Here is a 15,580-nt window from a genome sequence, read left to right as displayed (position 1 = left end):
CAGGGATTGGCAGCATTGCGAAGGTGCACACAAGTCAGCATTAGGACCTGGCAGGATCCCTGTCCCCAGTATGTGAGTCCACACAGGGTGTGTAGAGGAATGAAGTTTCTTCTTTTTCCTTGCTGTGTGTAACACGTGGGGGCAGAAGAAGCCACAGTTTGGGATGAGTTCACAACTTGCTATAGCAGTGGTCCCCCCCCCCCCTCCCCTCCTCTCCACATTCCTCTTCTCGGATGGTGAACTCTGCGCTGGCTGCGCAGCCTCTGCCCCCTTCTCCTGGCACTGCCAAGCCAGATCCAAGGCAGCAGATTGTTGAAGGATGATCCACCAAGCAGGGAGTGCCTGACCCCCCTCTGCTGAGGAATATGCCCGGAGTGGGGAAGCTTTGCTTGTAAAGATAAGATCACCTGCCTGGACTTTGCTATGTTTGTCTACCTGGGACTCTACCTGCACACTCTTCTCTGCTCTGCCTTGGCGCACACTATACCAGAAGCAGGTAAGAGACCTCAGTAACTAACTTCCTCCTTTACTACGGTATCTCACAGGGAACTCAAGTCAGCAGAAAGTCATCTGGGGTGGAGGAGAGATCAGATCTGTCTGTACTATGGAGGGTGGGATATGCAGGTGTGTCATGTCAGGACTGTACAAGAAGTCATTGTCATCAGTCCATGGAGTTGTCTTAAAGTGCATGTAACCCCTGACAATGGACTTCTCTTATGTGTTCCCTTTTGGTCTGGAAAGAACAACTCCATTCAAAACATTTATTAACCCCTGCAGTGGGGCTAGCCCCAGCACCGCAAGGTTTAACTGCTCGGATTTTGCCTAGGGTAGAAAAAAAGGTTATGCTCGCCTGAACCTCCAAGCCGGCCAGCTGTCACAGTGCTCCCTACCTAGGTGTCCAATGCACTGTGTGTTGGATGTGATGACTCGAGGATCCTTAGGCCACTGCAGCCAAGGGGGATCGATGCTGGAAGGACTGGTCTAAGAGGCGGCTGGCCCGGAGGATCAAGTGAGTATATAAGTATAGAAGTAAAACGAGCATTTAACCCTTGCAGTGCTGGTGCAGCCCCACTGTGAGGGTTAATAAAAGTTTTAAGTGGAGTTCTGCTTTAAATATACCTTTGAAATTGTTTTATTATAGCCGTTCGATAAGTGAGAAAAAACTACCTATTGATTCTGCCAGACCTCTAGTGAGCTGATAACGTCCTGTGCTCTCTTCCTCTGCTGATTGTTATCACTTGGCAATCCTCCTTATGTTCTCTTTGGGATAACAGAACACCTCTCCCTCTATGTTATGAAGATGAGGAGAGCGAGAGGTGTTCTGTATCCCTAATAGGCTTCCTGTTGTACCGTGACAACAGTGCTCCTCCAAATACACAGTGAGTGAACGTTGCCACCCTAGGACAGGAAGTGTGTTACTGGCAGGACCATCAGGTGAGAAGAAAGGAAGGAAAGCCAGAATAAAGAAAAGGAATGCTACCACTACGGTTAAGGGTGAGTGAGCGGCAATATAGTGCAACTTTGTTCTTGGATTTAGATTCAATTTAAAGCATAGATGAACCCAATAACAGACATGTAATGTTTTGCAGATCACTCGCTCATAGATGTGGTGGCTGCATTTGTTTTCCTTTTCTCAGGCTAAGTACATGTTCTGCAAGGAAAGAAAAATACCTGTTGATCCATCCTTGTTACTGGAACCGGTGACTCCATCGGTTGTTACTGGAACAGGTGTCCCCATTGGTTGTCAACAGAAGGGGTGTCCTTATTGGTTGTGAACTGGTGTCCCCATTGGTTGTTTTTATTGGTTGTTACTGGAACATATATCTTTATTGGTTGTTACCGAAACAGGTGTCCCCAATGGTTGTCTATAGATTTTGTGTCCTTATTGGTAGTCACCGGAACAGGTGTCACCATTAGTTGTTATCAGAACAGGCGTCCCCGTTGGTTGTTACAGAAACAAGTGTCCCTATTGGTTGTTTACAGACGGGGTCTCCTCATTGGTTGTTCTCAGAACAGGTGTTCTCATTAGGGATGCACCAATAGAGGTTATACGGTATCGAGTACTGATAAAACATTTTCGGTACTCGTCGATACCGAATTCCAATACATGAAGCCCCATTAAGGAAGCCAGACGGCATGTAATAATTCGCCGCCTAGCTTTCTGATTAGCTGGGAAGCCGGCTCCATGCTCCCTCGACACCAGGTGACGAGGAAGCATGGAGAGGGCTTCCTGGCCAATCCGGAAGCCGGGGGGGGGGGTGAGTTATTACCTGCCCCCCATCTTACTGATTGGCTAGGAAGCTGGCTCCATGTTCCCTGGTGACGAGGGAGCATGGATCTGACTTGCTTGCCAATCAGGAAGCTGGGTGGCGTGTAGTGACTCACCACCTGGCTTCCTGATACGGCCATTTCCGGTATCGGGATAAATATCAAGAGCATTTGGGTAAGTACAAGTACTCGCCCAAATACTCGGTATCTGCACCGATACCGATACTTGTATTGGATGCAGCCCTAGTTCTCATTGGTTGTACTGGAACTGGTTGTCAACAGATTGTCTTTATTGGTAGTCACCAGAACAGTTGACCCATTGGTTGTCACCTAAACAGATGTCCCCGAACCAGATTTTTTTTTGGTTGTTACTGGAACAGGTGTCCCCATTGGAAGACTTCCTCACACGTGCTGTTTTCACTAACAATTATAAAATTACATATTACTTTGTGTCCCAGTGACAAAGGTTACTGGGGACAAATCGGGTGAATCTCCCAAGCGGAGACTGCAATGAAAACCTTACAGAGCTTCTGCCCCTTCCACAAAAGGGGGATTGTGGGGGGATATTATTTATAGTTTAAAGAACACACCTTGAGTGAAATACAAACAGCAGTAATGTGCGAGTATGCAGAGCATATTACTACATTATGGCCGATGAACCTTGAAAACAATCCTCTCCAGCGCTGTGCTATCAGCTTTCCCTTCCGTTGCCGCCACTTCTATCTTCATCTGGTCTTCCTATGGGTTTGGAGTCTACGGCTGCTTAAATTGCCAGGCCAGTATGACGTAACTGCATGCGTGTTCCTTCATCTCGGCATGCCAGGTCTGTTCAGTGAGCTGCGCATGCGTGGCTCAGTGCACAGGAAATAAAAATTGCTGACAGATAGCTAGAAGTGTGTGGGAAGGCTAACGAGTTAGCCTGGATTTGTGGGAGGAGTCCGCGCCCTCCTACCCTACTTAAACAGTACCATCAGGATTGTTCGGGATGGATTGTTTCTGCATAACCCTCCCACCCATCCCTTAGGGGCATACAGTCAATCTTCACACGCACTCACTCACTCAGAGTATGCCCCCTTATTGGCATTACTGTCCACTCGGACCAAGGCACACCTCAGGTCGGTATTTAGTTGTAGCTAGTGGCAATCATGCATGAGGTGGAGCGGACTCTTTTACACAAATATATATATATTTGCAGACAAATTGTGTCTCAAAGCAAGCAGCTCTGCTTCCTGATTCTTTAGCTATACCAGAGAACTCTGGGAAACCTTTGTCATGTATTAAAGTGCAACCGAATCCAAAACTAGTGTTGGTTTAGGTTGAGGGCTAGTAAGGGGGATGGCATTATTGCTATATACATAAACTGAACGTTTCCTTTCTGCAAGCATTGTAGTGTCACTCAATTTGTTGCATGCCTTCTTTCTACAAAATAAACAGCACTGATAATAATATGCAAATGTTGACTTTTGTTTAAAGTCAGCAGCTAAGCTCCCCCTAACTGCTGTCATATGCAGAAAGCAGTGCCACATGAACTGTAATTCGCTGTGTTGTTTATATTGTGAACAGTTTATGTCCGGTAGTGTTTTCATTGGTAATAAAACTGGTTTTGGTAAGGTACCCACATATATTAGGGAATGTTCACTTGGTCCAACATTTGTGGTCAGATAAGGGTATGGTTATAGGCCCATCCATGACCCATGAATCGGTGAGAAAATCCACACTATAAACTTAGCCATGGGCATTCTTGGCCAAGGGGCTTCAGATCCTTGGCCAAGAATGCCCATGGCTAAGTTTGTAGGTTGGATTCTCTCACCCATTCAATATTGGTTCCCCTGAGTCGGCACCAGTAGCCCCACCACCCTATACACTTAGCCATGGGCTTTCGTGGCCAAGGGGCTTCAGATCCTTGGCCAAGAATGCCCATGGCTAAGTTTATAGGTTGGAGTTAGCATGGGTAGCCTCACCACCTCCTTCTTCATATGCCCAAACATGCAAGATTGCCTGATTCCAGTTTCTAAAAATTTGTTAGATCCTTTGAAATCCAGATCATCAATGCAAGGCTAGCATAGCAATGTAGGCAGCTTCACTCTGAGTTTAGGCCTGCTTCATATCAAGATAGATGGCTTACAAAGCTTACACCCTCCTGATTTAGACAGATCATAAACTGTCCATGACATCAAGCAGAAAGCTCTTGTGTATGTTCTTAATGACCTTACACTGTACTCTTCCTACATCCTATTAACAAGTGGTGCGGTCTGTGAAATGTTGACATCTTCTGATAGCTCATCTCCCTAGTAATGAGTGATGGAGCAAGGAGCTATCACTGTAATACTTGTGAGACCTGAGAGCCATCAACAGCTGGTCTTTACACATTCCTCATCGTTCTCCTACACAATGCTTTGATCATGGTCTTGCCACTCAACCATTATGTACCGTAGATCTATTCACTAAAGCAGTGATGGAAAGGAAAGTGTAGTAATCCGTGTAGGCAATCAGAAGTTGCCATATCTTACCTGTGCTGGCTGGTAATCTGATATCTACCTCACCTGTATGGTCTGTATGATGAACTTTAAAGCTGAACTCCAGGATAAGCAAACATTGCCTAAATCAAAGAGTCTTGTGTATTCTTCCTTGAACCTCAGAGAGCTTTGTGTATTTCTTCCAGATTTGTGCAGTAATCCAGCGTGACACTTGGAGCTTCCTGTAATAAAGACTAGTCAATGTTGCTCTGTCTCCTTGTGCAGGGTAACTGGCTTGTCTCTGCCCCCTCCTGTAATAAAGACCGGTCATTGTTGCTCTCTCTCCTTGCACAGGGTGACTGTAGTGGGTGAAGCCTGATGGGTCCCTTCCACAATTCTGCTCTCTTTACTGGCTATGTGCAGAACAGCGATGATATCAGCACTAATTTTATAAGGTAATATCGGTAGGGATACACCGATACCGGGTTTTCGGTATCGAGTACGTGTACTGATAAATTATTTTTTTTTGGTACTCGCCGATACCGGATACTGATACTGGGAGTCCCATTAAGGAAGCCTGGCGGCATGTAAGGACTCGCCACCTGGCTTCCTGATAAGCCGGGCGGCATGTTAAGACTCAACCCCTGGCTTCCGAATTAGCAGGCAAGCCGTCTCCCTGCTCCCTCATCACCAGGTGACGAGGGAGCGTGGAGCCGGCTTTCTGGCCAATCAGGAACCCGGGGGGCAGGTAATGACTCGCTGCCCGGCTTCCTGATACTGGAAGTTTGGGTATTGGGCTAGGCATCTGAGCATTTGCCGAGTACTTGTACTCACCCCAAATACTCGGTATTGGCACCGATACTAGTATTGGTGCATCCCTAAATATCGGTATTTGTAAAGGCATTTGGCGCATACAAAGTAAATTTTTTATCCTTTGTGGCTATTGAGGAATATACACTGTATGGTGTGTGCACAATTATTAGCCAAGTTGTATTTTTGAGGATTAATTTCATTATTAAACAACTCCAGTGCTCTCGGTCAGTCCAAAATGTTAATAAACCTCAATCCTGAATATTTAAGGAAGTAAAAGTGAGGTTTTGGCTTTCTTTGGAGAACATCTATGTGAGCAGAATTATTATGCAACTAAATGCAAAACAAAGATTTTCCCATCTCACTTGTTTATTTTCATCTGTTAGGCCCCATTCACACACGAATCGGCCTGCACGTACAGCTCCGTGCTGCGTGTGGGGCCGTACCAAGTAGCTGCCGGGAAGGACAGGTGCTGCGTGTGATTAGAACGCAGCCCCCGTCCTTCTCTATGGGGCTACGCGGCCATACGCTTCCCTACGCTCACCTCATTTGCAGGTCCGCAGGGGTGCGGGTGATCGTATTCATACGCCGCCGTAATGGAACATGTATGCGTCTCGGCCAGAAAACTTTAGTCAGATTCAGATCTCACTAAAAGCTCTATGATCGTGCCTAGACGATCAGAACTGATACATTTCACTCAAAAGCTATACATTGTAACTCTTTGAGTGAAATGTATCTAAACATCGGGCTCTCGAGCTGTCAAAACAAATAGCAGAGAGGTGAGGTGAGTCACTGCTACCTCTCTGCTATTTTGAGCTGCCAAATATGGGATCGCAAATTGCGGTCCTCTATTTGCATGTAACGGCTTCATTCTTTCATTAATGAAAGGAAGAAGCTTTTACAAAAAGCTTAATTATTTCATTAATTAATGCCTCAATACTGAGACATTAATGAATGACTGTTAAATGCTGAGAATCAGCAAATACCGGCATTACAAAGCCTGATATAACTCGTCACGTACAGTGTACGTGGCCAGTCATATAGGCACAAAGTGACAGGACGTACACTGTAAGTCTCCCGTCACGAAGGGGTTAATGGGACGTCCGGTATACGGTATATCGGCGAGTACCGAAAGAAAAATATCGGTACTCGTACTCAATACCGAAAAACTGGTGTCGGTGCATCCCTAATTTTAGGGGACATGCTTGAAAATCTATGTAACGGATATAGACAAAAACACATGGTAGAGTCAGGAAGAGTTAGAATTTTAGACAATGATTTAATTTCCTCTCCATAGTAGATACCATCTTTCAGTTGTGTTTTTGCAGCCTGGATGATTAAATCCCCAGAGCTTGCCATAGAATGGATCTGTGCTATTGCAGCGGGGGTGCTAGGAATATGGCTTCATTAAAGACTATGAGGAGTTACTGTGCAGACCCAGCCAGGGCCAGAAGAGATTTCAACATGGATGATGTCATCACCATGAGAAGCCACCACCGGCACAGAGACATAAAATGGGTTTCTACTGCTCTCTGAAGCTCTGTTGGAGAAATTTACCCCACCGCCACAGTAACAATGGTTTTAAGAGCAACGGACTCAAATAGGAATACAAAGTTTATCCTACAGTGCTAAAAAATGGCCACCAAGACAATAAGTGAGGGGGAATCACTGAAATGAAGCCACTGACAGCAGTAAAAAAAACAAAAAACGGAAGGGGTTTTAATCCTTCCCCACTTAATCCAAAAATTAATGTACAGGTAAACACCAACTATGAAGTTCTCTTATTTGCTCATTTTTGGTCTGTTAAGGCTGAACTGCAGGAAGAAAAACTTTAAATATATTCCTCAATAGCCACAATGGATATAAATGTATGTTGTGTGCCATAAATGTATTTGCAAACCCAGATATTTCCTTGTACAAGTTGTGGTGACATCATCATTGTCGTCATGTACCTTGGTATGAGCCTGAAGTGATGAGGATGGTCTTCTCTTGTTGCTTGTGTCCGAGCACCCCTGATAGCGGAACAGCAGGTCTGGGGACAGAGAGGGGCACAAGTGACGGCAGATACATGAGCTGCTGAAGATACCTGGACTGCCCATGCAGGCAGCTGGATACAGGAGTCAGCGGATAGAGATGACCAACAGGGGATGATGCTGGCAGCAGATGGAACAGCAGCGATGCAGTAGAATACGGTAGCAGAGTTAGGCCAAGGCGGGTGGGTAACTTGTGAACAGTGCAGTACAGGAATGGTAGGCAGAAGCAGGGTCAAGACAAGCCAGGTCAGAGCCTTTCGGACAGGACGGTACTGAATCAGAAGACAGGAGCGAGGTCAGATAGCAAGATGGGATAGTAAGGGCAGACAGGGATCAGCAGAATCAAGCGTCAAGCAGAGTCAACACAGGGAGCATAAACAGAAGTCAGGAACACAGATATAGGAACACTAGCTGAAGAGCACTCAGTGCTGCACATATGCAGAAAACTGCAGGAGGGGGCGGATACAAGACAAGTCACCCTGCACAAGGAGAGAAAGCAGCAGTGACTGGTCTTTATTACAGGAAGCTCCTGCACAGAGGCAACATACAGGAGTTTATTCATGCTGGATTACTGTAGAGTTCTGCAAGATATGTGTAACATGCTGTAATTCAATATCCACCATCCAAATTGTATCAGAAAACAGGACAAACAATTACTTAAACATGCTCAGTAAAGTGAGAAATGGTCCAGTGTCCAAAACAAGAGCAAGTGCTTAAACAGTTAAAAATGTGCGGTATTTATGAAGTCCTCCTCCACCTTCTTGCAGACACACACCCGACTGTGGGGGGGAGTCTCACCTCAATTTATGACCGAAATGGCAGGTCTTACAGTGCTGATAGTTTATATATGTGATGGATGCCCCTTTCAGCCAGAGCCGACTCCTCTAAATCAAGTAATAATGTATCCTCTCATTCAGGTAGCATGACATACATATTTGATGGGGCCCATCAGGTGCAAGAGCAGACCACTGCCTGTAACGTCCTGTCGGCACTCGGCAGCCCTGGCCACTGGACAGAGAAAGCTGCTGTGCCGAGGAGCATGATTACTGATGAGGGCACTGTCAAAGCCAGCCAAGGAGATCCTCCTCGGCCGATACAGCAGCCAAAACGGGAGAAATTAAACAAGTGATTAAGGTGGCGGCCGTTTTTAAAGGCATCAGAGAGGCCCGGGGGGCAATTGCCACCCTGCCCCCCGGCCCAGTCCGCCCCTGTGCACAAGCAATTCCAAGATTCAAAAAAGAGTATACATACTTCTCATACTTAGACTAGGGGTGCACCGATACCAGTATCTGTATCAGTGCCAATACAGAGTATTTTCACAAGTGTTTGTACTCATGAAAATGCCTTCATACTAAAAACCAATACCATTGCTTTAAATTTTCAAACTGAAGCAGCTGCCTGAGGTCCTGCACTTGCTAGGGACCTAGTGGCAGCCTTCTGGAGAACCATGCAGTGCCTGTTTACAGCGCTTCTGCCGCTCCTGAGACCCTGTACACCCCTCCTGAGATCCTCCAAACCCCTCCTGAGACCCTCCACACCCCTCCTGAGACCCTGCACACCCCTCCTGAGATACTCCAAACCCCTCCTGAGACCCTACGCACCCCTCCTGAGACCCTCCACAACCCTGTGCACACCTCCTGAGATCCTCCACATCCCTCCTGAGACCCTACACACCCCTCCTGAGAACCTGCACCCCCCTCCTGAGACCCTCCGCACCCCTCCTGAGACCCTCCACACCCCTCCTAAGACACTGTGCACCCCTCCTGAGACCTTTCACACCCCTCCTAAGACCCTGCATACCCCTTCTGAGACCTTACGCACCCCTTTTGAGACCTTACACACCCCTTCTGAGACCCTCCGCACGAGACATCAGGCCAGCACTCTGGAGCAGCACACAGTATGTAGCAACATATTATTCTGCATTGCTGTATAATGTATTGCTGAGATTTGTAGTCCTCTATAGCTGATGGTATTCTGCATCGCTGTATAATGGTGTGACAGCACTGCTCCTCCATAGAAACAGTAAGTAAGCGTTGTCACCCTAGAACTGGAAGTATGTTACTGGTAGGATCACTCACCACACCATAAGCTGCAATATACAGTAATACATTTTTGTCCTCGGGTTTAGATACATTTAAAAAAAAAAGACAAGTAGACATACACTTTAAAAAGACTCCAAGTGCTGTAGATTCAAGATAATCCACTGCCGTTTCTAGTGACACTATTATTTTATCGCCCAGTACTTTTATTTGTCATTGCCTCGCTATAAAATGCATCTGCAAAATAAAATTGCTTCCTTCTACAAGACAAAACAAAGTAGCAGATTTTGTTATTATTACCAAAAGTTCAATGCTTGTCTCTCCTGAAGCCTGGGTGTGATGACATAAAACGGAATACGCCAGAGGCTTTGTAAAATCAAAACACAACAAAGGCTCATTGAACACGGCCCAAACTAATAACATTCAACTTTGTTGCAGCAAACTCATTCTGCGAATTGTGTTTTTCAGTTCCACTAATTACTTTCCGTGGTTTCAGTCCACCCACAAGATGTAATTGTAACTGGCAATCATGTCAATGAACCCAACTTTAATTCCATCTATGGATGCTGAATGGCTGAATAGGGCTGGCGCCGTTCCCTGCTCCAGGGTCGGATCTCTAATGGATACGGATCGAGCGGAATCTATGGCTAATGTTTTGCCGTGTTTCCTGGTTGGATGAGCCACAAGAGGAGGATTAAGTCGTCTTTTGTTTGCTTGCTACTTATCATGATGTCATCAGACGTGGCTCAATTTAACACATTTATTTAAAGCTTGAGTTGGAGGATATCAAACTGTTATGGTGAAAGAAAATGTTGGGAAAGCTTGGATATGTCTTCTAGTTTAAAAAAAAAAAATGATGATAATACTGAGATACTTCAGGGATTATGACACATATAAATATTATTATTATTATTACATAGTATTTATATAGCGCCAACAGTTTGTGCAGCGCTTTACAATATAAGGAATACATTACAGTTACAATACAATTCAAGACAAGATGGTAAGGAGGGCCCTGCCCCTGAGGGCTTACAATCTAAAAGAGGAGGGGGAAATGATACATGAGGTAGCTGTGGTAGCTGTGGGAATGAATTATGTGAGAATGTGAAGGTTCAGTGGTTAGGTTGAGGTGGGATAGGCTTCCCTGAAGAGATGAGTCTTTAGGGAACGCCTAAAGGCAGTCAAGGTGGGAGATAGACGGACAGGTTGGGGTAAGGAGTTCCAGAGGATGGGAGAGACTCTAGAGAAGTCCTGGAGGCGAGTATGGGAGGAGTGGACAAGGGAGCTGGAAAGCAGGAGGTCAATGGATGAGCGGAGGGGACGTTTAGGGTGATACTTTGAGACAAGGTCTGAGATATATCCGGGGGCGGAGTTGTGGATGGCTTTATAGGTGACTGTTAATATTTTGAATTTTATCCTCTGGGCGAGTGGAAGCCAGTGGAGGGATTGGCAGAGGGGGGATGCAGACACTGAGCGGTTGGTAAGGTGAATGAGTCTGGCAGCTGCATTCATGATAGACTGAAGGGGGGATATCCTGTGTAGTGGAAGGCCAATGAGGAGGGAGTTACAATAGTCAAGACGAGAGATAACAAGGGAGTGTATGAGTAGTTTTGCGGTGTCATTGGTGAGGAAGGGGCGTATTTTTGAGATGTTACGAAGGTGAAGGCGGCATGGACTTAGTTAATCATTTCAGAACCGCGGTACATATACAAATGGCGCTGTCCTGAAGTAATTATACCAAGCAGCAGCCACGATCTTGGTACCGTGTTTTACAGTCAGTGATGGCTGTCACATACAAGGGGTTGAGCGATTATAGAGCCGCTGGGGAGTGTGTACCTCCCCCTTCCAAACTTTTGAGGTTTTCTATCAATGTTTTTAATGGAGCCGGCTCCTGGATTGGACAGACTAGCTCCTGAATTCCATATAAATTTGTCCACCCCTGACATACCCAATGTACACTGAGTGGCCAGATTATTATGACCACCTGACCTTTGTAGGCAAATAAGCTATAATTTCGCGCTGAAGTTGCAAGAGGGCCAGATTATAAATAGGGAAGCAGGTTGTTTACCACGACAGTAGAAGTGATTTTTTTCTGAAGATATGGGTAAATGGTGCGATTTAAAGGAGAACTATGGGGTTAAGGCTTTTCCCCATAGTTCTCCTTAGGGTAACGGGAGGACACAAACTAGCGTCCTCCCATCACCCTAGGCTCAGTATACCGCGAGCTGGAGCTCGCGGTATACTGAGACGCCGCAGTATACCGCGAGATGCTGCTCGCGGTATACTGAGACGCCACAGCTGAAGCGGATCCCGACAATTGTGCCGTGATCCGCCCAGCTGCGTGACTGACAGCTGGCTCTGCCTATCTAGAGGCAGAGCCAGCTGTACCCGCCCCCCTCCCCCGTCCGTTCCGTCAGTCAGTGCTGGCGGATCGGAGCGGGGAGGGGGGAATCCAGCCCCTCCCCTGTGACGGCAGAGAGCCGTGACAGGATCGAGAGGTGAGCGAACGCCGGTATGTGTTCGCTCACCTCCCGATCTACTGAGCCGACCTGTGACAGTCTCATTGTGAAAAGCGCTCATACTTCTCCTTTAACAGCCTTTGAACGTGGGATGATTGTTGGCGCTCGGAGCCATGGAGCGAGTATCAGCAAAACAGCAGAATTCGTTAAATGTTCAAGAGCAACTGTTGTTAAAGTGTTTAAAGACTGGACTGTCAGCAGAAAATCTGGGTCTGAACGTGTGGCCGTCAGCGACTCGTCAATGTTAGGGCAGAACGGAGAGTGGCAAGACTGGTACAAGACAACAGAAGGGCAACAGTGCAGTGTCAGATTCCTTGCATCACCTTTCAACATCTCGTGGAGTCACGAGGTGGCCCAACGAAGTCATCTCGTGGCCCAACGAAGTACTGATGGGGTGGTCATAATAATCTGGCCGCTCAGTGTATAGCTTTATCACTGCAGTCTTCTAGATCAGTGGTTCTCAACCTTTTTTAGGGCCGGGTTTGCCAAGTTGTGGTGACCCCCCACGGTAAAATTATTATTTTTTATTAATATTAGGGATGTACTGATACCGGTTTTTCAGTATCGAGTACTAGTATTCGGCCCTGGATGACATCATAGGTCCTTTCTCTTTTCCCATAGTGGCAGGCCTTCTTCCTTGACCAGGTGGTTTTCATGTAAGGACCTGTGCTCAGTGCTGGGGTATTGTGAGGCCTGACTGTAGGACCCCTAGGGGGTGTGTCATTGACAGTCTGGGATTACTGGAAATGGGTAGAATGATACTGACTGTCATCCAGTCCAAAGAAAACCTGCGTTGCTGGATGGAGGAAGAAGCCAAGGTTTGGAAAGGGCATAGGAGTGAATGGAATTTGGGAATGTTTTATGAGGGCAAAAAGGTTAAGGTTCCTCTGTGACCTAAAACTGAAGGAGCTCCTATCACCTTCTATTGGTCCCTTCTTGTGATGGACAGCCTCGCTAACCAATAGAAAGGCATTGAGATGGGGGCAAGCACTAGTTCAGTTACCGATGTTGCTCTTTACCTGTTAGGCCTTGTTCACACCAAATGCAGAGCAGATCTGCATGAGTTTCACATGCAGTGCAATGGGATGTGCCGTGTTTTTGCCGCGTTTTTGATGCGTTCCGGGCCGTTTTTGGTAAAAGAAAAAACGTTTTTTTTGTTTTTTTTAGTTTAACCAGTTGACATCCGCGGTGTTAAACCCCCTTCCCATCCAGGCCATTTTTCAGTATTCAGCGCTGCGGTACTTTGACTGACATTTATTCCGTCATGCAGCGCTGTACTGAAATGAATTTTATACCCTTTTTTGGGGACAGATAGAGCTTTCTTTTGGGGGTATTTATTCACCACTGGGGGTTTTATTTTTTTACTATATTAAGGAAAAATTACCGAAATTTAAAAAAAAAAACAGTTTCCCCTATATTAAATGATAAAACATTTATTATTACCCAATTTTTTGGTAAAATATAAAAGATGGGGTCACGTCGGGTAAAAAGACACTAAACATGTCAAGCCTTAAAATTGCGTGCGCGCGCGAAACCTCAAAAAACGATAATACCCAAAATTGGCCCTAGGCGACGCTTTAAAAGCTGTTACCGCTCATCAGTTTAGTGTTATCAGTGATTGATGGCCCTAAAATGATTGCTCTCACTGCGACGTTCGCGGCGATATGTAACATGTGTAGCGCAATTGTAATTTTTGCGCGCTGGGGCACCGGACGCGTATTTACGTTTATAGGCGCGTAAACGTGGGGGTGGGGGAGTTAAACATTTTGGGGGGGTTTTTTCCCCTTTTTTTATATGTGGCTTTTATTTTATTTTATTTTTTTATGTGTTACTTTTCTTTTTTTTTATTTATATTTTTTTTTTTGCACTTATTGTTATTGCTATTATATAGGGGGATAACAACCCCCTATATAATAGCAAAGGCACACTGACAGGTCCTCTTTATGGAGATATTAGGGGTCTCTAGGACCCCTAATATCACCTATGGACCCCAAAAGAAGCTGATAAAGCAGAGATCTGCTTTATCAGCTTCTTCTCTCTCCAGATGACTGACAGGTGAATGCGGAAGTGATGTAACACACATCACTTCTGCATTCACAGCCCGGACGGGGATCAGCAAGGAGCTGATCTCCCGTCCTCCTCCTCCTGACGCCCTCGGAGCCGGTCCCGGGATCCAAGATGGGGCAGCGGATCCCGGGAATCAAGGTGAGGGGTCAGGGGGAAACAAAAAACAAAAAAAAAAAAAACGGCAACCCGCAGATGCTGCAGTGCCGTCCGTCCGTTTTTTTACTACGGGCGGACGGCAAGAGGTTAAAATGGGCTTTCAGTGCATTCCAGGACGTTTGCATGCATTTTGATGCGTTTGCATGCGTTCCAGAGCAGGTCCAGAGCAGTAAAATAGGGCCTGCTGCAGTTTTTTTTACCTGCTCTGGACCTGCTCTGGAATGGAACGCTGCGATGTGAACTGGAGCTAAAAATACCATTGTAATACATTGGACGCAGTTTTTCTCCGGTCTGTAACTGCTCTGCTCTGCTCCTGGAACGCGCTTGGTGTGAACAAGGCCTTAGGGTAATTGATATTGCATGGAGATCTGCTAGATGCCTGCTGGTCACTGCTGCCTGAATATTATGGAAGATGGTTGACTTAGACGGTGACCATCTTCCAGTTTAGCAGTTTAGACCAGGCAGACAAGCGAGAGCTGTTTTTTCCAGCCGTTTGCTATGGAAAAATGTAAACCATGGCTGAATGTGCATTAAATAAAGCCATATATGTTGAGGCTAAGAAACAAAAAAAAAAGTTTCCCTCTGATGCAGCTGGAATCGTTTATGGACTGTGACAATAATGTATATGGCCAAAAGGCTTGGAAACTTGCACGCAGGAACCAGTGCAGCTGAATTCAGCAATTGTGTCTTTCGGTCCAGAGAGATCGCAGCTTGGTCATCTGCCAGGCTCATCCATAGGTATTGGCAATCACCTCTTATCTCTCACTTACATCACTTCTTTTAGAAAACCACTTGAAGCTAGTTAAACACTTTGTAAATGCTTGTTGAACCTGATTCTCTTCAGGTTAAAGAACTCCTGTTAAAAATTGCATCAACCCTTGCAGCGGGGCTCGTTTTTGCCTAGGGTCAAAAACAACAAAGTTATACCCACCCGATCCTCTGATCCAGCCAGTTGGGACACCGCTCCCTCCTGCCTGCCTCTTCCTCCGCTGCAGCGCTGGTAAATCCCTCGCCGTCCTCTTCATGACCTATACACCAGGGGCGTATCTGCCGCGAGGCAAACAAGGCGTTTCCCTGAGAGCGGCAATTGCTGTGGTTCTGGTTCTCTCTCCTTGATAAATGTATTCATCAAGGGAAGAGAACCGGAGGCTACAGTAGTGGCGGGGACGAGGACGGCGGGTTGCGGCGGTGTCCAGCAGGCAGCGGCGCTTTGAGGGGACGAGGACGGCGGG

At 46.3% G+C, this 15,580-nt stretch overlaps 1 protein-coding gene across 1 annotated transcript in view; it reads left to right on the top strand.

The window, feature by feature from the left end:
• Nucleotides 1-224: 224 nt before the first annotated feature.
• Nucleotides 225-15,580, top strand: part of LOC108791789 (collagen alpha-1(XII) chain-like) — a 72,606-nt gene continuing 57,250 nt past the window's right edge. Inside the window, exon 1 of the mRNA XM_018562362.1 lies at nt 225-496. Coding sequence (XP_018417864.1) covers nt 424-496 — 73 coding nt within the window. The 5' untranslated portion in view covers nt 225-423. The remainder of the gene's footprint in view (nt 497-15,580) is intronic.

Source organism: Nanorana parkeri, unplaced genomic scaffold, assembly GCF_000935625.1.
Source record: "Nanorana parkeri isolate BGI_ZX_2015 unplaced genomic scaffold, ASM93562v1 scaffold573, whole genome shotgun sequence".
NCBI classification, from domain to species: domain Eukaryota; kingdom Metazoa; phylum Chordata; class Amphibia; order Anura; family Dicroglossidae; genus Nanorana; species Nanorana parkeri.
The sequence above is the reverse complement of the archived record's forward strand: the minus strand, read 5'-3'. Positions and strand labels throughout refer to the sequence as shown.